Below are 24,386 nucleotides of genomic sequence, written 5' to 3'. Positions count from 1 at the left end.
TTTACTGTTTCACAATGCACTACTCTTCTGCTATTTTAACAGACTGCTCTCATTTCGACCTCTCCTTCATTCCTTGCCTAAAAAATCAAACTATTACAGCGCTTCTTCTCTCCATGCTCTGAATTTGCCTTCATTGCATCCATCAAGAATTGTGTTAAATCGCATCTCTGACCGAAAACTTTTAAAAACCACAGTTTGCCATGGATGCTCGCTTTCCATCAAACATTCTTTTTTTCCAACTTCAGTGCCAACTCACCCCCTCACCCCTCACTCTCACTCTCAAAGCAACCATCCCACTCTTCTCCCTCCAAGCCTCCCTCTCACCTCTCTCAAAAACTCCCCCTCACCTTTCTCCCACCTTTCATCCCCCTCACTCTTCCTTCTCAAAGTTGCCCCCCTCTCATCCACCAACCTGCCTCCCTCCACTGCCCTCTCACCTCCATCTCTTCACTCCACCTCCTCAAATCCTCAACTGCCTTCTTCCTTGTCTCTTGTCCCCCCTCTCCCCCAGCACCACAGAGCCTTTTCTCCTCCTCATTCGGCCCCCTCCCCTCGCTGTTCTGCAATACCCCACACTCCTTCAGCAACCCTCCTTACCTGCCCCCCTCGTCCCTTGTCCTACCCTCCCCCTCCCCCTCCACGTCCTGCACCCAAAGCCTCCTCCCCTTCCTCTTCATTAAAAGTGTGGACCTCAAATATCCGGGGCCTTCGCTCAAACCTTTCAGATCTTTCCATACAGGTTGCCACTGACAAACCAGACATTATCTGCCTAACAGAAACTTTCCTCTCCCATGACGTGTCTGACTCCCAAGTATCTCTCCCCAGTTACTCCCTCTTACGGTATGACAGACCTGAGCCTCGTCCTGGTGGAGGTGTTGCTCTCTTCATCAAAGACTCTATTCCTCACTCTCCATGCACTGCTCTCACTCCCCCACACCCCCAGGAATACCTCTGGCTTCGGCTTCCCTCCACTCCCACCTCATGTTTATATGTGTACTGTACCATCCACCGAACAGTGATGACTCCATCTACACCTCACTATCCGAAAACATGGACCATCTTCTATCTTCTCATCCAAACTCTCTCTTCCTCTTATGTGGTGACTTCAATTGTCATCACGCCAGTTGGCTAGGTGTGGGTACCTCTCTCACCTGCCATGGCACCTCAGCAAAAGCTTTCTGCGACCCATTGGGACTGACTCAATCGGTCAACTTCCCGACCCGGATCTCAACCAATGGTACTCCATCTCTTCTGGATCTGGTTTTGACAAATTTCCCTGACAATATCTGCTGCTCTTCCTTCGCTCCAATTGGTTCTTCTGACCACGTCCTTGTCAAAGTGGACATCTCTCTGGCTGTTATCAGAGAACCACCTCACCGCCGTCGAGTCTGGCATTTCACTCAAGCCGACTGGCAGGGTCTCCGAGCAGCCATCAAACTTACAGACTGGTCTCCTATCACTACTTTCTCAAACATCAACTCATCCTGGGAATTCTTTCAAAGAAACTTGCTCTCCCTCATGCACAGATTTATCCCCTCTCGTGTTCAGTTGTCTTACCCTTCCTCCCGCCCTTGGTTTACTGAAGCTTGTGGTGAGGCAGTTGTCCTGAAACAACTTGCCTTTGCCTCATGGAAAGCAAACCCAACTGAGGGCAATCTCAGTTCTTTCCACAAAGCTCGGAACAAGTGTGTATCTACCCTCAGGAGAGCCAGAAAACAACATCTTTCTCATCTCAAGTCTGAACTCTCAAACCTCTCTCCCTCCTCAAAATCCTGGTGGCGTTTAATCAAATCTGTTTCTGGTGTATGTTCCCCCTCCATCCCCTCCCTTTCCTCAAATGGCCGCACTGCTGATTCCACACGTGATAAAGCTGAATGTCTAAACTCGGTGTTTGCAGCTAAATCTTGTGTCCTAAACCCATCACTATCTCTACCCACTTTACCCAGTCGCACCCAACTGTCCCTGGACTCTGTATCCTTTTCTCCTGACAAGGTGGAGAGCTTGCTTTCAAACCTCGAGTCAGATTCTGCAACCGGTCCAGACAGCATCAGCCCACGTGTCCTCAAAGCCTGCTCTTCTGCTCTTGCTCACCCTCTCTCTGTTCTATTCACCCTCTCATTTGCCCAAGGTCATCTGCCATCTGCTTGGAAATCTGCTAACATCACTGCCCTGCATAAAAAGGTGCAAAAACAGATCCCTATAACTACAGACCAATCAGCCTTCTCCCAATCATCAGCAAGGTGATGGAATCCATCATCGCTTCAGACATGAAATCCTTCCTCTTCTCCAATGGCTTGATTTCCAATCATCAATTTGGTTTCAGACCAGGTCACTCTACCCTGGATATGCTGCTTCTGCTCTCCCATCAATGGATGGAGGTCCTCAATGCCAGACAGGAAATCCGAGCCGTATCCCTGGACATATCACGTGCTTTTGACACAGTCTGGCACCCTGCCCTACTCACCAAACTCTCTTCCCATGGTATTCAAGGCCATCTCCACTCATGGCTCGCAGACTTCCTCTCCTGTCGCAGTCAACGTGTGGCCCTAAATGGAGTTCTTTCATCCCCTCTTCCTGTGCAGGCTGGAGTTCCTCCAGGTAGCGTTCTGGGCCCTGTTCTTTTTCTGGTTTTTATCAATGATCTCTCAGACTCTCTGGAAAATCCTCTATTTCTCTTTGCCGATGACTCCACCCTCTGCCGTACCATCTGTCATCCCTCAGACCGGCATGCAGCAGCTTCTTCGCTCACTGCAGATCTGGATAAAATCACAAACTGGTCCAACATGTGGAACATGTCTTTCAATCCAGACAAATCTCACACTCTCACTATGTCTCTTCGAAAGGACCGTTTACAAAACCCCCCCATCCACTTTCTCAACAATCCTCTGGAAGAAGTCTTTTCTTTCAAGCTTCTAGGTCTCACTATCTGCCATGACCTTTCCTGGGAAAGTCACATTTCCAACCTCGCCTCAAAAGCCAGTCGCCGACTGGGAATCCTCCGTCGTGCCAAGTCCTTCCTCGGCCCTCTTGAGCTCCTGACCACTTACAAAGCTTTTGTCCGTAGCCTGATGGAGTACTGCTCTCCCCTCTGGGCTGGTGCTCCTGCCTCCCACCTTTCTCGGCTTAACGCTGTCGAAACCAGGGCATTTAAGATCATCGGCATCTCCCACAATGAAGCTGAGTCTTTGGGCCTCTCACTCAATCACCGCAGGTTGGTCGGTGGTCTTTCTGTCTTCTACCGACTCCTCTCCAGCCTTGCCCCCCCTGCTCTCTCTGCGATTTGTCCCCACCACATTTCCACAGGGCGCTCAAGGTCCGCCAACAACCCCCTTCTGGTAAAACTACCAAAATCACGAATCACTGCTCATCTTCACTCTTTCATTCCTCTTTTTTCCCGCCTTTGGAATAAACTTCCTCACTCTATTCTTTCCCATTCTTCCCTCCAGGCTTTCAAAACAGCTGTTCACCACCAACTATTATCTTCCCCCATCCAAATCCTCGATCTTTTCTACCCCCGATAATCCACCCAAGCCCACTTCCTTCATTTCTCCTACTTTACTTCCTGAAAGTCCCTGTAATGTCCATCTTCTCTTCGCCATGTTCCCCGTCCCATCCCCATCCCTCTCCCTTCCACAGTTCACCTAATGTGTCTGTTCCCCACTGTTTTGTCCCTTCCACTCCCGCCCCTCTTGTCTCATGCCTCCTTGCTGTGAGTTATGTGTTTGCTCTCATACGAGCCTCGACCAAGGTATACAAAAAAAAAAAAAAAAAGGGAATCTGGCGAGGGAGGGAAAGGGCGGCAGGAGGGAGGGGAAAGGGCGGCAGGAGGGACGCGGTGTTGCTCGGCCATACTGGGAAATCCTGCTAGTAATCCATAAAGCTACAGATAATTGCATTGTATGTGATTTGATATGGATACATGGACCACAATAACGGTGGGTCATAATAACAACGTGTTCAGTTATCGATGGGATTTTTTGTTCAGAATGAGTGCACGAGGCGAGTCCATGCACTCTACCGAGTGCTATTCTAGTTACCTCCGTCATTGAAGGTGGACGGAGGTTATGTTTTCACCTGCCTGTCTGTCTGCGAGAAGAATATCTCAAAAAGTTGCCGACTAATTCGGACAAAATGTGGTGGATGGGTTGAGAGTGTGACAAGGAAGAATTAATTTGATTTTGGTGAAGATCTGAATCCGAATCCGAGAATTTTAAAGTGATTCTTCATAATTCCGGTTCTGGTTTTGGAGCGACGAGAGGTCTCCTTCGGGGCTCCCTGCTGACGTTCTCAAAGCTAAGTTCCCGGTTGTTATTTGTCCCGTTTTAACTGTTTAATTTTCTCACCTACATGTTACTGTGTGTTCCTAGTTCGGTTTTGTTTCAAAAATCGTGCTATTTTGTGAGTATTTTTGTCGTTCTTACCTGGTGTTTGAGGCCTAGGCTTGAGGCCTACCGGTTCCACTCGGTGTTCGATTGTTTTTTTTTGTTTTTTTGGGGGTTTTTTTGTTTTTTCTCCCCATTACCTTCAATTTTCATCCTCCCCACTTTCCAAACATCCCCCATTCTCCTAACTAATCTCTTTCTTATCTCAAAAAAAATTAAAATAAAATAAAAAAATATATACCCAACAACAACAACAACACGCTCACCTTCTCCCGATTCTGCTTCTTCTTCTTCTTCTTCCTCTTAACTTCCTCCTCGTCTTCTTCCTCGATTTTTTTTTTTTTTTTTTTTCGACACTTCCATGACCTTATCTGTTGAACTCTCTCATACATTATTTTTAACAACAAAAACGATCTTATAATGCTTCATCTTCTTCTCTCACACGTGTGGTACTCTTTACTGTTTCACAATGCACTACTCTTCTGCTATTTTAACAGACTGCTCTCATTTCGACCTCTCCTTCATTCCTTGCCTAAAAAATCCAACTATTACAGCGCTTCTTCTCTCCATGCTCTGATTTCGCCTTCATTGCATCCATCAAGAATTGTGTTAAATCGCATCTATGACCTAAAACTTTTAAAAACCACAGTTTGCCATGGATGCTCGCTTTCCATCAACCATTCTTTTTTTCCAACTTCAGTGCCAACTCACCCCCCTCACCCCTCACTCTCACTCTCAAAGCAACCATCCCACTCTTCTCCCTCCAAGCCTCCCTCTCACCTCTCTCAAAAAATTCCCCCTCACCTTTCTCCCACCTTTCATCCCCTTCACTCATCCTTCTCAAAGTTGCCCCCCTCTCATCCACCAACCTGCCTCCCTCCACTGCCCTCTCACCTCCCTCTCTTCACTCCACCTCCTCAAATCATCAACTGCCTTATTCCTTGTCTCTTGTCCCCCCTCTCCCCCAGCAACACAGAGCCTTTTCTCCTCCTCATTCGGCCCCCTCCCCTCGCTGTTCTGCAATACCCCACACTCCTTCAGCAACCCTCCTTACCTGCCCCCCTCATCCCTTATCCTTACCAAGGTATACAAAAAAAAAAAATTGAGTGATGGGGCTAAAAACCATATTGCTACGGGTTCGGTGCGGTGTTTGTCGTGAGAGGCGTTCTCGGACCCACTTCCTGGCCGATTGAACCGCAGATAACTTTGTGGCCACAACAGGTTGCTAAGCAGCCACAGACGCCACCTCAGATGTTTAATTTGGTTAATGTCCAGCATCCAAATCCCACTTTCCCTTCCCGGTAAATTTATCGCTCCAGATAAAGACTGTGCTTCCCAACGCTCCAGCTGCTATCAAGCAAAACGGCCGAGCGATACCGTAAGTATCGCTGCACGTGGTTTGAGTCTGTAAAGCGTTTTCAAAGTGCTTGAGAATGGAGTTTTGGAGTGAGGACAATAACAATGGGATAACTCTACACCCACAATGCATCTTTCCCTTCCACTGATAACAATTGGAGAAGTAATTCAGCCAGACAAATTATACACATATAACTACACGAGGGAACCTTCATGTGTTGGTATGCGTCTCCCTGGGGTCTCCAAAAACATCACAATGTATGATACGATATCTCAAAAACTTATTGAGGGAAACTGATGAAACCTGATGGACAGGTTGGGTGTGTGACGAGGACTAATTGTTTCGATTTTTTTATTTTTTATTTTTAAACCAAGATCCGAATCTGGATACGAATACATGGAGTTTCAAAAAAATAATTTTTGGGGGGATTCTTCGCCATTGAGAGATGGGGGCAAAAAAGGATTTCCAGCATAGAGCATGATATTTCAAAAAGTTATTGACTAGTTATGACACAACTCGGTGGACAGGTTGTTAGATGACAAGAACAAGCCGATTCGATTTTGGTTCACGGCTGGATCCAGATGCGTGCTATCGGTGGGATACAAAACGTAAACTGTTCAGCGTGGCGGCGGTGGTTGCTCCAGTCAACCAAGTGCCGTTCTAGTTCTCACCTGGAACATAGTTCCGGGGAGCTTATGGGATGGCGCGTCGTCCGTCCGTCCTGCCGTCCATAAACGCTTGCATCTACTTCTCTGAAACGACACACATGAATTTGATGAAACTTGACCACAACTTTCACCACCCGGTGTGCACCAAAGTTTGTTCACGCTATTTAAAAAATTGTCGACGAAGTGAGTTTACGGGGGACCGGTAGGGTAGGGAGGGAGGGGGGGTTGCTCCCAAAATATGTATTTGCGATAACGTTGGTTCATTGGTACATTTTGCTGATTCTGGCCCATGTTGACTTCCTCCTCAGTATCGTTATTCTACCAAGTGAGTGCCGAGGGGTATTGCCAATATTTTTAAAATATATATTTTATTTTTTATAAAGTTGCAGCCAGCTAAATGATTTTATTTATTTATTTATTTTAAACCTTTTCTCCTCATTGTTCCAAGGTATTTTATTTCCTGGGCCTTTCTTCCCCGTATCCCACATTGCCATATTTCGTTTTTAGATCCTCGTGGAGGATCTCGAAGTCTAACTCGCGTTGTTGTTCTTGTGGACTTTTTTTTGTTTCACAGCCTACAGTTTTCATCGAAACTTCCTGAAACTTGGCACATATATGTAAAAATACCCTGCGCAGACAGTAACCATCTCCGATTTTGAAAATTCCTCCGAGAAATAAAGTCATGACGTCAAAATATCTCCGCCAATGGAAATCGCCCAAAAAATTATCTCCGAAACTCGGCAATCTTTTTGAATTCTGTTTGCGGGAATCAAACAGGGCATTATCAGAGATGAATTACCGCACATATGATACATCACAATGGTTTCATATCAATTTTTATGACGTCATTCCTATTTTTTGACATTTTTTGTTTCACAACCCAGAGTTTTCATCGGATCTTCGTGAAACTTGCCATGTATATGCAGAAAGCCCATGCACAGGCAGTAACCATCTCCGATTTTGGAAATTCTTCCGAGAAAAAAAGTTGATGTCATAATATCACCGCTAATGGAAATCGTTTATACTATTGTCTCCAAAACTAGGCAAGCTGTTTGAAATTTGTTTGCGGGAATCAAGCCGGGCATTAGCACAGATAATTTATTGCAAACCTGATACGTCACAATGATGTCATATTCGTTTTTATGACGTCATCATGAAGAGGACGAGGATCTGAGCTCATTAACCTCCGCCATCTTCGAAGATGGATGGAGGTTACTGTTTTCACCCCTTTCTGTTTGTTTGTTTGTTGATTTGTTTGTTTGTGAACAATATTACGGAAAAACTCCTCGATGGATTTTGACAAAACTTGGTGGGAGGGTTAGGTATTTGGTCCAAGGATCATGCCATTAAATTTTGGACTTGGTCCCCCCCCCCCCAAAAAAAAATTTTTTTGTTTTGCATTTCTACATGTTTTAAGTGATTTCCAACCCCCCCAAAAAAAATTGTTACCCCTCCAAAAAAAATTGTTAGAGAAAATTTTTTTTTGCATTTCTACATGTTTTAAGTGATTTCCAACCCCCCCCCAAAAAAAATTAGAGAAAATTTTTTTTGCATTTCTCCATGTTTTAAGTGATTTCCAACCCCCTCCCTCAAAAAATTGTTCGAGAAAATTTTTTTTGCATTTCTACATGTTTTAAGTGATTTCCAACCCCCCCCCCAAAAAAAAATTGTTAGAGAAAAAAAATATTTTTGCAACTTTTTTTTCAACAAAATTTCGATTTCTCTTTTTTGTATTTCTACATGTTTTAAGTGATTTCCAAACCCCCCCCTCCCAAAAAAAAAGTTGGAAAAAAGAACTATAACTCTCAGCACTGTTGACATCATATTTAATGAATAAGATATAAGGTTCACTTGAGTGACCCAGCAGTATTGGCGGCGGAGGTTTTGCACTCTCCCAAGTGCTCCCTCTCGAGTTTGAGCTTGTTTTCGCTCTTCTGGCTCTCGTCGCACCCATATGTTTGTTTTTAAATTGCATCCAAAATCGACTTCCATTGTATCCTGCATTATCATATCTGCCCAATGGAAACACCGTTTATTAATCGGCGTTTAAATGCACAGAAGCCATCATCAGAGATTGTTTTTATGGGCTTGTGACGTCACAAGGATTCCCAATGGCAAAGGTGGAATTGCATGCTTGGCAGCGATGCAGAAGTTATTGCCACTTCCAGTGACTTAGACCAGACCAGTTCATGTGAAATGCGAACCAAGTGTTTCTCGCTCTGCTACCAACATATTACATCCAACTTGTGATGGATGTTATTTTTCACATTCGCTATTCATTCTTTTTTGTCCTGTTTTATTTTATTTTCCTCGATAGCCCAGCTGCAGTCTCTCCCCTCTTTCCCTTACCCACACGTAGGTGAGAGGCATTAAACAAACAGGTGATTTATGCACGGCAAGCACCTATCGAGCGTTTTTCATGGCACCTGCTGTTTTTCACAGTGATGCTTGCATTCGCTTTTTTTCCCCCCCATTTCATCGAATGACTGCACGCTTTTTGCGCGTGTAAACATCCCCAATCACTAACATAGGCCATGTTGTGACTTCAAAACGGGACTTTGGTTGTGGGAGACATTATTTTCTTTGTTTTTCTATAACCTGAATTGTGCTTTTGGGGGTTAAATGTCTCAATTATTCTTATGTTGTTGTGGGGTTGGCTGAGGGACGTTTGACCCGTCTTTCATGAACCAGCTGGCCAGGCCTGACATTCGATTAAGGTTAGGGCAGGAATTTAGAATTTGGTGAGGGTGCTGGTGTTCGCTCACCTATTCTTAGTGAAGGACACCATGGGATCTCGAACATCCACCAACCAATGCCAGCAGATGGGATGTCCAGTTTAATGTCCATCCATGGAATGGCACACTCGATGATTAATCACCAGGATGACAGTTTTTAGCTTGGTCGGTATTCGGACCCAGGCAAGACAACTGGGAGGTGAGTGTGCGTACGTCTCGGCCATCCTGTCAGCCCTCTTAATGAGCCCATACATCTACATTAAAAAAAAAAAATATGCAGTGACATATTATTGGTTTAATATCATTAAAATGTCTGAGAGATATAGCCAATCTCTCCCCCCCCCCCACCCCCTACCTTTCACACGTGGATCAATATATTAAATAACAGCAAATGCCACCTGTCGCTTTGCTGGTGGGAATACGAAAGGGGGAGGGAGAAAAAGAGGGGGGGGGGAGAGGGGAAGAGAGTGTGGAAAGAAGAGAGAGGAGGGTGGGGGAAGGGAAGGCAGATGTGTGGTGAAGTGTCAATTATGATAATACTGTCTCAACAAAATGATTCTGCATCGAATAACAGTGAAGATGGAAACAAAATAATGTCTGAAATCCATTTTCTACCAGTCATACTTTTAACACGGCCTGGAGACAAACTCCTGTCTGGACAAGTCCAGAGAAAAACTTCCGTCCAAACATAAATACCGCCCGGACGCGTCCGGAGCCAAGCTGTGTGGAGACGAACACCGTCCAGACATGACCACTATCCGGATATGGAAAGAGAGATAGAGATCGGTTGATATGGGGGTTGGGGAGTTGGCAGAAAGGATATGTTATGCTTTATGACACACACACACACACACACACACACACACACACACACACACACACACACACACACACACACACACACACACACACACACACACACACACACACACACACACGCTTGACCGATATTGGCAATTTTTTGAGAATCAGCAGGTTGGAGTCAGTGTGATTACTGGCTGCAGTACAAACTGTATACAACCCGGAAACCTTGAGTAGCTTTTGTCGAAAAACAACGTTACATTTATATTGACATTTCAAGGATATGTTCACAAACATTATTCTGTATAAACAGCTGCGGGTGACGGGTAGGAAAAAAAATTGGCTCGGTAATTTAGAAAACACGTTGATAGGGCAAACAGCTTGGAAACTGGGTGTTATTTCACAACTACTCGCCCAGGGTGACGGAGCACGGAACACGACCCACTCGCTCTGAATGACATGGAGTGGAAAAAGCATCTGCACAGAGTGAACGATTCGCTCAGAATGAAGTAGCACGGTACCGCTATCGACAATGGGCACTCGGAAAGTGGCTTAAGCACTCATGCAAGCATTCCAATTAAATGGTTGATAAGGAATGGTTGGCTAGGCCATCACTGCATACCATAAAGGATACCTTTAACTTTAACCGCACCTGTCTTCACCGCGCATGCAGTCGTTAACGAAATAAAATGAATTCGTTCAAATGATGACTTTATCCACAAAAGAGTTGCGGCTTAATGCAGAACAACCCTGGAGACGTCGCAAAGTTTTATCGCCCGTGAAATAAACATTGCAGGTAATCCACCGTCTTGCCTGCTCGTCCTTTATATTCGTCATGTGGTACATCGCTTCACAGTCCACGCAAACGTTATAACTTTATTTTATAACATCTGTTTTTCACCAGATTTGCTTTGATTCCCTGAAGAGCACCTTGCGAAACCTCCGAAAATATGGACACAGATCTTACAGATGCTATGGATAAGCAGTCCCTCTGGGGAACAGGGTTTGAGGTGTTGCAGTGAATGGATTAAATCATGTAGCTCAATGAAGCTGGTTCATTTTGTTGCGTTCCAAAATATGTTTTTTACTCAATATATAATTATCCTCAGCCTGTCATCCTTCCGAGGTTGGCGAAATGAGTACCAGTGTACTGGTCCCAGTGTATGCCCTGGTTATAATAGGTGTACCATATCCCTGTGTGTCGTCAGAGGCGACCAGGGTTGGTGTCAGGAAGCGCATCCGGCCATAAAAATAACATTGCCTCAAGAAGGGAACCATCATTGCATGGAGCCTGCAAAAAGCTAACCCCTGCTCAGCAGGGAAAAATGGCTGTAAAAAGGCTGTTTTTTTTGTTTGTTTTTGTAAACTCAATTTAATTCTCCAAACAGCAGAAAAAGATGTTTATTGCTTTGGAAATTTCACATATTATTGTGTATGCATGGAGGAGGAGGGAACACAGCCTTGCTTGCTTAAAGTAAATAGGTATATCGACTTCTAGTTATGAGACTCGTTATTTCTTAAATGATCAGATTTCACTCCAGATTTCGACACTCATTTTCCCGGACAATATCCGATCCTCAAAACCAAAAGAATATTTTGATGATGTACTTAATTAGTCGGTGAGAGTTGATCATGGAAAGTCTTATCATATAATACATGAAATCGCTCCAAGCTCCTAATTTGAAAACTATAGTACTTACAAAAGCGATGTACACAATGATTCGTAGCTCGGATGAACAGGCATTCGAGTGAATGCATTAAATCGTATAACTTGATGAAGCTGGTTCCCTCAAACAAACATTGCAGAAAATCTGCCATTTTGCCTGCTCTTCTGTGCTCGTGTCACGTGGTACGTCGGTTTAAGGTCCACACAAATGTTTTTGCTTCTTTTTTATTATTTATTTAATCATCCGGTTTTTTTTGTTTTTTTTTTAACCAGATTTGCTTTCATTTCCCCCAAAGAGCACCTCACGAAACCTCTGAAAATAGACACAGATTTGGCAGATGCTATGGATAAGCTGTCCCTCTGGGGGACAGGCCGCGTGGTAAAGCAGTGAACGCATTCAATCATTTCGCTCAATGAAGCTGGTTAATTTTGTTACGTTCCTCAATCTTTTATTCTTACAAAAGCGACGTACACAACGATTCGTAGCAATGATGAACAGGCATTTGATATGAGCGAGGAAAGTGAAAAATATACTTTATCGTTTAGAAATTGTCGCGGCCTGTTCCAAGTCAAGGTAAGGTTGAGCTTTTTATGGTTTTGGAGGAGACCCCCCACCCCCACACACACACACACACACACACACACACACACACACACACACACACACACACACACACACACACACACACACACACACACACACACACACACACACACACACACACACACACACACACACACACACACACACACACACACACACACACCAATCGGCCTGATGCATCCATAATAGGTGCTGCATCTCTGAGCACACAAGCCATCAGATAGCGACATGGTCTGTTGCCCTGTCCACTTCTAGATGTTGGGACGTCAAAGATACCACGATATATTTTGCAAATAACAGGCCATTGCGTGCCGGCACAATAGTGGAATTCTTTTATGCTGGTTGGCTGCATCATTAACCTTGCCGTCACAATTGTGAGAATGCTGAGGTGTGGATATGCTGGAGGTGTGATGAGACAAACGGTGGCACACTGTGTGTAAATTCCCTTTTATTCTCGATTTAATATTTCAGATTCGCAACAGTTTGTCGTACATCCTTGTTTTGAGCTCACGAAACACGACAGTCAGTTTATTAATTAATTTATCTATTTTTATTACCCAATTCTTTTGGAGTCAGCCCAACCGTAGTCACGTGGTCACATTTCCTGAAAGGGAACATTTTGAAGAAAAAAAAAAACACCATCGTTGAAGTTTGATCTTCGCCTTGGCAGGGAAACGAATGTCGATTGGCTTGAGGTGGCATTTGCTGGGGTGAGTAAAGGTTAAAATAGCCAATAAACCGGCTTATTGAATACCATGGTAATGTCCTGGATGACTTATTTACAACAGTCTATTAGTCAGATTGAATGAAATATTGTTCCAAAACAATTAAAAAACGTTCACTTTTCATGAGCCACTTTAACTACCGAGGGCCAGTCAATCAGGAACCTTAAAATATTTTTCACAAATTGTTTATTGCATGTACAGTACGTGTGTAGCAACTGTTATTTTTCAAAATAATCTCCATTGTGTTCCATCCGGTTTTTTTTTTTTTTCCAGCGCTTTACTAAGGCCTGGATTCCTCTAGCAAATAAATATTTTGGCTGCTTGTGTCTGTATTCGTGCACCTCCTCTTGGACCTCTTCGTCGGATCGGAAAGTGGTTCCACCAAGCGCCTCTTTAAGTGGCCCAAAAGATGTGGTAATGCGAAGGGGTGAGGTCTGGCGAGTCGGGTGGACGAGAAGACGCTCAAAATGCATGTCCTCGATTGTTGCAGCTGTTGCGTGGGCAGTATGTGGCCGAGCATTGTAATGCTGCAGCAAAACACCGGTAATGAGTAGTCCACGACGTTTTGATCTGATTGCTAGTTTCAGATGATTTTTTAAGGTGGTCGCAATATGATGGACTGGTGATTGTGGTCCCTCTGGGAATGTAATGCTCTACAAGTGGGCCTCGGCTAACCCAGAAGAGCGTCAGCATCACTTTTCCAGCCGACGGCTGTGTGCGGAATTTTTTTTGGCTTCGGTGAAGTTGGATGGCACCACTCTTTGCTTGCCTTCTTCGTTTCTGACTGAAAGTAGTGGACCCAGCTTTTGTCACCAGTCACTACGCGCTGTAAGAAAGTGTTGCCTTCTGTTTCCTAACGTCATTGAAGTTCTTCACATGCATCCACTCGCCGTTCTTTCAGTTCTGGTGTGAGTTGTCTTGGCACCCACCTTGCAGACATTTTGCGGAACCCCAGCACGTTGTGAATGACGTGGTGTGCTGAACGATGGCTAATGTTCAATTCGGAGACCACTTCATCCGGCCGAATGCGACGGTTTTCCCTTGGCACGCGCTCAACTCCTGCAACCGTTTCTGGTGTCACCTGTGTGAGGCCGGCCCGAGCGAGCAGCGTCTGCCACACTGGACACTCCACTTTTACACTTCCTGTCCCAGTCGTACACCTGCTGCAGCGATAAGCATGCGTCACCATGTTGCATTTTCATTCGGCGATGGATTTCACTGGGATTCACACCCTCACTTCCCAAGAAACGGATGACAGAACGTTGCTCCTCCCTGGTGCATGCTTCTAAGGGAGCCACCATCTTGGAACTGCTCTACCGACGTCATACGCTCAATGTCGCCAGATCTAAAACAAGCAAAACATGACTCTTACCCATAGATATAACGTATGTCGTCTACAACTACACACATTACATTCTCGAATTTATATCGCCATTTTAAGGTTACTTATTGATTGCCCCTCGTACAATTGTTTCCCTTTGTAGCCTCAAAAATCGCTGTTGGCATGTCGATGTTTGAACACGTAGAAGAGTGGATTTGTTTGTGTTGGAGTTTCTGCTTGGACAGCCACCACAATCTGTGATACTAAACAGGTTAGAGGGACACTTGGAGGAACAATGGGTGAGGGGAAGAAATGTCCAGAATAATTTACACAAATAAATAAAACCTTATAAGCCCAGAAATGGATGTTTTACACGAGTAGCAAAAATTACCTCTGGAGTGTAACACAACAACGATGGGCCAACGGGCCTCTTTATTTCCAAGCTGAAGATCTATGGGATGCTGCAGCCACACGTTGAACTCTATGTCGTCCCGTGGAGACTGATGACCCTTTGTATATTGATTTACATTCAGGAAAATAAATATTTAAATGCCATTGATTTGATTCCTGACGGTGCATCGACCTTTGAACCGCTCTCTCCAAGCTCTCCCCCTCTCTCCGCCGAGGGAGTTGCATGACATGGCAATCGATCGTCCAAAGCGCTCTTATTTCAGATTTCAAATCAACTTGGTTAACATTTGAAAGTTTTTGTGATGCTCACCTTGTACGTGTGAAAATAACTTGGCACAGCAAATGTCTGGGAAATTGGACCAGTGGTTTGGAAACGTATAAAACGGGCGTGTGTGCGTGCGTGCGTGCGTGCGTGCGTGCGTGCGTGTACCTTTGATTCTGTTTAATATTTGTGAATGCTGAGTTTGTTTTTTTTCTCCAACATGAAATGCATTGTTTTTATGTTTGCAGACAAACCACACAATCCAATGATAAATGCGGGTTCCATCGTGGTGATGTCCTTGATTAAGGTGAGGTCACCTGTCCCTCACTAAATTCGTGAACACAATTACCACCTTGGGAGTTGTGCATGACTCACTTGGAATGAAATACCAAGTGTTCTTTGTTCCTTTGAAAAAAAAAATCTTTATTTAGGGATTTTAGGCCCTCCGTCGAGATATAATGTTACTCCTCATCATCAGTTGTGTTTTTTGTTTGTCTGTTTATTATCCACAATCTACGTTTAATATTGTTATGTTTGTAGGATGGATGGAGGAACTTCGTAGTAAAGATAGGATTGTATAGTGGAGCAGGAGACATCTTTGTGTAATTTAAATCAGCTTAAGATTGTAACGCGTCACCACACCAGGGTGGTGCTGTGTTAATTAGGTAGGGTTTAAGGCTAATTTCTCCCAGTATGTGATTGCTCCCTGTGACCTTTTCCTATGTTTTTGCATTTACAAAGCCAGCAATAAAAGAACTGCAATCTTCCAATAATAACAGAGCCAAACATTTCCGAGCAGGCAGGAAACCCCGCCTTCCCGGCTTCGTTCCAGCAAGTCACATCCCCGAGGATGATGATTGTTCGGTGAGATGTGAGAATGTGCAAGAGGGCATGATCGAAGAGGAGATAGTTGGTGTGAATAATGTAGTTGAGACAGAGGGTCTCGTTTTTGCCTTCCTCTTCACGCGATGAAATAGCAGCGCGATTCTTGTTGTTCGTGCTTGGGTGAATTTGCTCACATGCTGAAATAAGGCGCTCGCCATTGTTTGGTAGACTGAGTCGCGAAGTTTGTATGCTTTGAGAGAAAGGGAAAGAGAGACGAGAGGACACGATCGGAGAGCAGATAGTTGGGGTGAGGAACGCAATGGAGACGGAGGATCTCGCATGCTGGCTTCTCCTCGACATGACGAAGAAGGCTGCGTGATTTTCGTGTTCTTGCTGCGTGAATTTGCCCGCGTGCTGGAACAGGACGCTGGTCGTTGTCTGATCGGCTGAGTCGCGAAGTTGTACGTTTTTTATGAGGGAGAAAGAAGAAGAGGAGCATGCCTCTTAGCCATAACTCGGCGTGATGTCGTTGCGTGTTCGAGGAAGAAGGCGAGCCATGGTTGTGAGCGTATGTGGTGTGAGAGAGAGGAGTGCGGTCGGCAAGTTCATTTGTGAGAAGAAGCTGCACGGCAGTTGGTGAGCCTTGGCGTTGAATACTGCCACGCGAATTACCTCGCGCACGTTTCCCGCGCAGAGCGGCTTGGCACCATTTTGGTTGCGGTTTCCTGCGCAGGACGACGCGGTTCGATCCCCAAGCTCCTAAAAGATCATCTCTGGACAAAGCTCTGTGCCAGAATAAAGGGAAGGATTTTCTTTTATTTAATCTTTCCCCTTGTCTGTATCTGAGTCTGTGTGGAGACGTCTCAAAATTGGCTTTAGTTGACCTCGCGTCGTTATTATCACTCGTTGATTTATGTTCATTCAACACTTATTTATGAAGTTTCCTTCTGTCTATTTGTCGTGCGTTCGAGTATAAATCCTTGTGCTTCCTTCTGGTACACACCTTTGCCGCCCTCCATCCCGCACGTCCTATAACCTCGAAAGATCATGTGTTCGTCTTCAAGGTCGAACCGTTCAGCTATCCGTCCAGGTTGGTGTTGACCGCCCCATCCATGACAATTGGGTCGGGGTAATTCACTTGACCGTCGTGGACGCGACAATATTTATATTTTTGATTTTGGAATTGAATGTTAATCGTCACTATAGTTTTTTTGTTTTGATTGTTTTTTTTTTTACCCTTCCAATAAGTTGTTCAATTTCACGTATTTATTTATTTATTTATTTATTCATTTGTGCTGCATTGTAACTCCGATTTTATTTATTTGTTTTTATTCACAGCAAAAACTCAACACTTCTGAGAAATTTGATTACGTAAGTGGACTTTGTATGTTTTGCTTTGTGCACTTTGCACACTTTTCATGTGGAAATGATGAGCGATTCCCAGATGTTGAAGCGCTTGTGAATGTGCCCATATGGTGGCTGTTCTCCCAGGTGATGGTACAGATTTTTCTGTAATATGTGCTCTTGTTAAACCATGAAAGTGCAAAGTCTTTATATCTTTAACTCAGGTCATGGACTATCTGAGGAAAATGGCAGGATACGAGTACGTGGCTTTCAACAACAGCACGTAAGTCTCGTGCCCTGCCCGTGCACCGGCGATGTAAGCGTGAGACGTACGAGAGCGTTGATGGCGGTGAAAAATGCACTGAACTGTCAAAATGCCTGAAATGATTCGTGTTTCCGTTTCGTTGTGATGCTGCACCCTGCTCGGATCACCGATGTTGGTTCACATTCGATGTTGTCCTGAGCATGAGCATACCTTACCTCTTCTCCAACAGTGGATAGAATGTCCGCCTATTGTGTCACTAAACCAAAATTATTTGGATTCTGTTGGTTAACTGGACATTGTACTTCCTTTGCGGACAGCTTCCAGTCTGAGAGAGAGACAGGGGACAGGAATTTTGCCATCGCATATTACCTCAAGGAAAAGAAGGTACGATCCAAGTAGTCTTGTTTCATCATGCCTTGCTTTGCAGTTCATCAACTCGCTCTGCTGTCGTGTTAGCCTGTCGGTGTTCCCATCTGAGCACCTGGTCATCGTGCAGGGAACCCAGGTTACATTCCCCATTCCCCATACATTGGATCTGTATTTGTCCATTGTCCATTGTCTGTTGGTGTCGTCGTAATTCATGTTAAAGTACATCGATAGCTGCTAATGTCTTTTGTCGTGCATTTGTGAATTTTGGCTTTGCACTCGTCTTGTTGGATTAAAAGTTTTGCTTCGTTGTGCAAAACGGCCTTAACCGCATTACCTTTCGGTGCTGTCCGTCCAACTCGACGTCATAAGACGGTAAAGTTCGGGAATTTCTTTATGAAAGCTTTTAAAATCTTCAACACGAGAACACCCCCCTCCCCCAAGGCAGTGACGTGACTGCAAATGACATCATAGGATTTGCTTTAAAAGCTGTTTGTGTTTTCATCAGTGAAGCTCTAAATCATTTAAACATACGTACGCCGAGGTCACATTCAAATGTTTACTTCCCGATCGAGTCACAAGACAAACACCTGATTTAAAAAGAAGATTCAAGATGCAGACGTCGACACATTAGTTAACTTCCGCCATCTTCGAAGATGGATGGAGGTTACTGTTTTCACCCCTTTCTGTTTGTTTGATTGTTTGTTTGTTTGTGAACAGTATTACGGAAAAACTCCTCGACGGATTTTGACGAAACTTGGTGGGGGGGAAGGTATGGTCCAAGGATTATGCCATTAAATTTTGGACTTGGTCCTCCCCCCCCCCCAAAAAAAAAAGTTAGAGAAAATTTTTTTTTTTTTTGCATTTCTACATGTTTTACGTGATTTCCAACCCCCCCCCCCAAAAAAGGAAAAAAATATTTTTTTGCATTTGTACATGTTTTAAGTGATTTCCAACCCCCCCCAAAAAAAAAAATTGTAAGAGAAAAAAATTTTTTGCAACTTTTTTTTTTTAAACAAAATTTCGATTTTTTTTTTTTAATTTTGTTGTTTTTTTTTGTATTTTTACATGTTTTCAACCCCCCCCCCCCCAAAAAAAATGTTGGAGAAAAGAACTATAACTCTCAGCACTATTGACATCATATTTAATGATTAAGATATAAGGTTCACTAGAGTGAACCAGCAGTATTGTCGGCGGAGGTTTTGCACTCTCCCGAGTGCTCCCCCTCTAGTTTGCCATGTTTTGCCATACAGGTTTTCGTCGAGAAATGTGAACAAAATGCAACTCGACTTGATATTGTGTTTCATACAATGCTAAGTCGTTATGCATGGTGTTTCAGTCGAAACAGGTTAGGCTTGACCAGTTACCTGATTTATTTATTTATTTATTTTTACCTGTTTGTTGACACTTCTTACGGTATCAATAATAACCTGCATGACGACGACTCTGATATTTAGCGACAATATCACTCTGTCTGTGTGCAAGTAAACGTGTTCTCGTTCATGGGATTTTCATTCGTTCTGAAGAAATGAAGTGTCATCTGTTTAAATCTTTCAGTTGTAACTTGTACTGCTCAGCTTTGTGGGTCAATTTTGTGCAATCATCTTCTTCTTCTTCTTCTTTTTCTTTTGGCTGCTCCCGTTAGGGGTCGCCGCAGCGGATCATCCGTCTCCATTTCACTCTATCCTCCACATCTTCCATTGTCACTCCAACCACCCGCATGTCCGCCCTCACCACATCCATAAACCTCCTCTTTGGCCTTCCTCTTCTCCTACCTGGCGGCTCATTCCTCAGCATCCTTCTCCCGATATACTCCGTTTCCCTCCTGTGCACATGTCCAAACCATCTCGATCTCGCCTCTCTCACTTTGTCTCCAAACCGTCCTCCCTGTGCAGTCCCTCTCATATACTCATTCCTTATCCTATCCATCCTCGTCACTCCCAACGAGAATCGCAGCATCTTTAACTCTGCCACCTCCAGCTCCGCTTCCTGTCTTTTTGTTGGTGCCACCGCCTCCAAACCATACAACATAGCTGGTCTCACTACCGTCTTGTATACTTTCACCTTAACTCTTGCAGCTACCCTTCTGCAACTCTTCTCCACCCACTCCATCCTGCCTGCACTCTCTTCTTCACTTCTCTCCCACACTCTCTGTTACTTTGGACAGTTGATCCCAAGTATTTAAACCCATCCACCTTCACCACCTCAACTCCTTGCAACCGCACCATACCACCACCCTCCCTCTCATTTACACACATGTACTCCGTCTTACTCCTACTGACTATCATTCCCCTTCTCTCCAGTGTGTACCTCCACCTCTCAAGGCTCACCTCAGCCTGCTCCTTACTCTCCCTACAGATCATGATGTCATCTGCGAACATCATAGTCCATGGAGACTCCAGTCTGATCTCATCCGTCACCATTGCAAACAGGAAATGGCTCAGAGCCGATCCTTGATGCTTCTCCACCACTCCCGACTTCCTCGTACAATGCCACAACTCCTCTCTTGGCACCCTATCATAAGCTTTCTCTAAATCCACAAACACACAATGTAACTCCTTCTGGCCTTCCTTATCCTTCTCCATCAACATTCTCAAAGCAAACATCACATCAGTGGTGCTCTTTCTTGGCATAAACCCAAATTGCTGCTCACAAATTGTCACCTCTCCTCTCAACCGAGCTTCCACTACTCTTTCCCACAACTTCATGGTGTGGCTTATCAACTTTATCCCTCTGTAATTTCCACAGCTCTGCACATCACCCTTGTTCTTGAAAATCGGAACCAGTACACTTAATCTCCACTCCTCCGGCATCCTCTCACTTTCCAAGATTTTATGAAACAATCTGGTTAACAACCCCACTGCCATCTGTCCGAAGCACTTCCATGCCACCACTGGTATATCATCTGGGCCAACTGTCTTTCCACTTTTCATCTTCTTCATAGCAGTCCTCACTTCATCCTTACTGATCCATTCCACTTCCTGATTCACTATCTCCACCTCTTCCAACCTTCTCTCTCTCTCATTTTCTTCATTCATCAGCTCCTCAAAGTACTCCATCCACCTTTTCAAAACACACTCCTCGATCGTCAGCACATTCCCATCTGCATCCTTTCTCACCCAAACCTGCAGCACATCCTAACCAGCCACATGCCTTTTCTTGAGCCTTCGCCACCCCTCTCTCTTCACCTTGCGCCGCCACTCCTTGGACTCCTGTCTACTTTCTTCATCTCTCTGGGTATCCCAATTATTTTTCGTCAACCTCTTCTTCATTATACTTTCCTGCAGTGATGATGATTTATCAATTCCACAATATTTGAAGTTGCTAATGTGGTCAGGATTTATAAATGTAGATGCATTAGATCCATTCATTTTAAAAAGTGAGTATATCTATATAATATATACGAATGGCATCTTGCCATTTGTAAGTGGGAACACATTAAATTGCAGTGAAGTAATGGAAAGGGCTTTTGTATGTGTGTTGTTTTGGTGTGTGTAAGGAAGGGTGTGCGTTGATTTTAACTACCATTTACTAAATTGGAATAAATAAATAAAATTGGGGAAAATTGCACCCCACTCTTTCCCCTCCCCCACCCCTCCTCTTCCACTCCCCTCCCCTTGTGGGTGTGGGGTGGGGAAGGGGAAGGGTTGAGATGAGGGTAGGGGTGGGGGGAAAAATGGGGTGTGGGTGTGGACGTCAAAGGGATGGATTTTTTTTAATCATTATTTACTTTTCATTATTTTTTTCAAATTATTTAATTTTTGCAATTCTTTAAATGTTTTTTTCAATTATTTGATTTTTAAAATATATATTTTCAATTTATTAAAAAAATTTAATTTATTTATTAGATTTGTCTTTTGTAATTCCTGTGAATAAAATGATACCAAGATTTCTTCTCCATTTAATTCCTACAATTTATATGTTCAAGGAACTATGTCAAAACATCAATTATTTTATAAAGTTCAAAAGTCCACCTCTTTGTACAACCTTTCTCAAAGTGTGATTTCCACCAATATATTCTTACGATATCACCAACCTTAAACTTTGGTTTTTCTCTGATTAATCTCCTATTCATATTGTAAATGTTTGTTGGTTTTTCTGCTGTTGAGGAATGAACTGTATGATTGCAATTATCTCCAATGTCCTGAATTCAAGATGCGCAGAACTGAGTTCAGTAAAAAACAAATTTGGTACAATCTCTCGAAGTGCGATTAAAGCGCTCGATGACGACGGCTTTTTCTTCATTGAAGGTGCTGTACAATGTGATATCGTTAACTTTAAGCTAATTCTTAAATGTTCTGTAATAGAACCCTGTTCCCTCATTAGTCCAAATTTTTTTTATGGCTGTGTATTGCATTTATCAAATAACTGTTGGAATGCTATCATGGGAGTGGTTATTCTTATTTTTCAGAGGAACTACCCATGCATATCTTGACCTTAAATCAAAAATGGTTAATTGCAAACCTGTATCCCCTGTCGTGTTTCAGCTCAATTAAATCGGCAGACCATATGTAATCAACTGCTTTGGAATAGACCTTCTTACCTTTTAAACTTTGTGATTATTGATTTATGTAATTCATCAGCTAAAAGCTTCTCATCTGAAGGTTTGTAAGCTTGCTCCTCAGTCTTGATGACATCATCAGAGCTTAATCGTTTTTTGCATTACGAAGCCCCATTTTTGATGTAGCACATATCAACTGCGTCACGATGAACCTATCCTTTTTTTTTTCTCTCTCAATATTGGATTTCTTATCAAAGACAAATTATTGTACACCGCTCCTTCCCAATTCCATATCTAGGCGATGCATGATGGAATTGCCGGGCTCCGAAGTGGGAGAGAGTACTCAGTTTTCACTCCGTTTGTTTGTTTGTTTGTTTGTTTGTTTGTTTGTTTGTTTGTTTGTTTGTCCGGGCGTTATCTCAGCCATCCTTTGAGCTTGGAAGCTGAAATTTGGGTACAAAAGTTAAGATTTACTTTAGCAAAAACAGTATTTATTTATTTTTTGATGAATCAATTAATTAATTATTTAATTATTATCGATTTATTAATTACTTATTTTATTTCTCATCCTGGCAATATCTCAGGCATATTTTGAGCGAGGAAGCTGAAATTTGGACATGACAGTGACCAAGTGATTTGGCTATAAAGGGTATTTTTAATTTATTGATTGATCAATTAATCGATTAATTACTTTTCAAAAAGTTACAGATTTGGATTGTACAATGGAGGTTTCGGTATGCTATTCGGCAATTGATTGAGAAATAATTTTATGATTATTTATTTCTTTTAATTCTGCAATTAATCAATTATTGTACTTGCTCCCTCCCATTCTGACTCAATGTGCTGCAGGTGGCATCACCGGGCACCGAAGGTGCCCCTGCGATGTCGCACACTGGAGGATTGTTATTTATTTATTTATTTGGCTTGGTGGCAATGTACTTTGAATGCACTTGTTCATCATATTTCTCTCGGCTTCGTGTTTTTCTTGCAACGTCATGCTATTTCCTTAATCAATATCGTGTTTCATACAAACTTGATCAACCCTGTTTTTTGGTTTGCTCCATGGCTTGGGATTGTTAGCTTCATCTAATTTCTTGTTACCCTTGCCGGAGGAGAGGGTATTGCATTTGGGTCTGTGTCTCTGGTTGTCCATTTGTTTGTCCAAACAAAACATGAGTGTTTTTCTCCGCAACCGCTTGTCGGATTCAGCCAAAATTTCACCATAGAAGCGATGTTTTCATGATAATTATGACATCATAGGTCACGTGGTGTGGCAGCGATATTGGAAAAACTTTGGACCTCTGTCTCTGAAACCGCACCAAGGGGAAAAAATTGAACCTTCGCACATGGCAAGTATTCATGGGGAATTGTTTTTTTTTAATGATGTCATAGGTGCCTTCGTTATGAAGTCATATTTGCATATGTAGAACGCTACATCTAATCAGTATGAAAATTTTTGAGGGTCATCTCGGGATAAAATCGTCCACAGATAAAAAAAATTCATGATGTCATCGGTCACGTGATTCGGCAGCCATATTGTTAAAAAAAAAAAAATATATATATATATATATATATATATATATATATATATATATATATATATATATATATATATATATATATATATATACATATACATATACATATACATATACATATATATATATATATATATATATATATATATATATATATATATAAACATTCAAAAATATTCTTCTCTGAAATGACTGAAAAGATCGAGATGAAACTTTACACATACGATCACCAATCCATGAGGAACAAAAGTCGCACATATGACGTCATAGGTCACATGGTTTGGCAGCCATGTTGAATTTACCAACATAATGAGATCCTGCTGTATTGTGTTAAAGCATCGAACCATCCAAGGTGGTTGTCACACTGTTAGTTTCTCAATGACATTGGGGATAGGACATGAGAGCAACCGTATATCTACAATTCCCCAGCATGAAAATCGACCACTGTGATATGTTTGTTTCTCAACCCATCGATGAGTTGTTCTGCACATCCCGAACCCCTTTATCGTTTCAGTGCTTTCCCGAAGGTATCGATGTTATCCCCTGCTTGGATTTCTACTTCCAGGTGTGTATGACTGTGCCACAATGTAAAAATAATCAAATAAAGTTTATTAG

At 43.1% G+C, this 24,386-nt stretch overlaps 1 protein-coding gene across 1 annotated transcript in view; it reads left to right on the top strand.

Moving 5' to 3' along the window:
- The window catches only part of LOC147027356 (glutaminase kidney isoform, mitochondrial-like), a 59,026-nt gene that overhangs the window by 25,822 nt on the left and 8,818 nt on the right, over positions 1–24,386 (top strand). Inside the window, exons 7-11 of the mRNA XM_085876696.1 lie at positions 15,181–15,239; positions 17,096–17,128; positions 17,326–17,384; positions 17,684–17,750; positions 24,286–24,336. Of these exons, the coding sequence (XP_085732822.1) occupies positions 15,181–15,239; positions 17,096–17,128; positions 17,326–17,384; positions 17,684–17,750; positions 24,286–24,336 (269 nt within the window). The remainder of the gene's footprint in view (positions 1–15,180; positions 15,240–17,095; positions 17,129–17,325; positions 17,385–17,683; positions 17,751–24,285; positions 24,337–24,386) is intronic.

This window comes from Eptatretus burgeri, chromosome 4 (genome assembly GCF_056783735.1).
Source record: "Eptatretus burgeri isolate ZD-2024b chromosome 4, Ebu_testis_v1, whole genome shotgun sequence".
NCBI classification, from domain to species: Eukaryota; Metazoa; Chordata; class Myxini; order Myxiniformes; family Myxinidae; genus Eptatretus; species Eptatretus burgeri.
The sequence above is the reverse complement of the archived record's forward strand: the minus strand, read 5'-3'. Positions and strand labels throughout refer to the sequence as shown.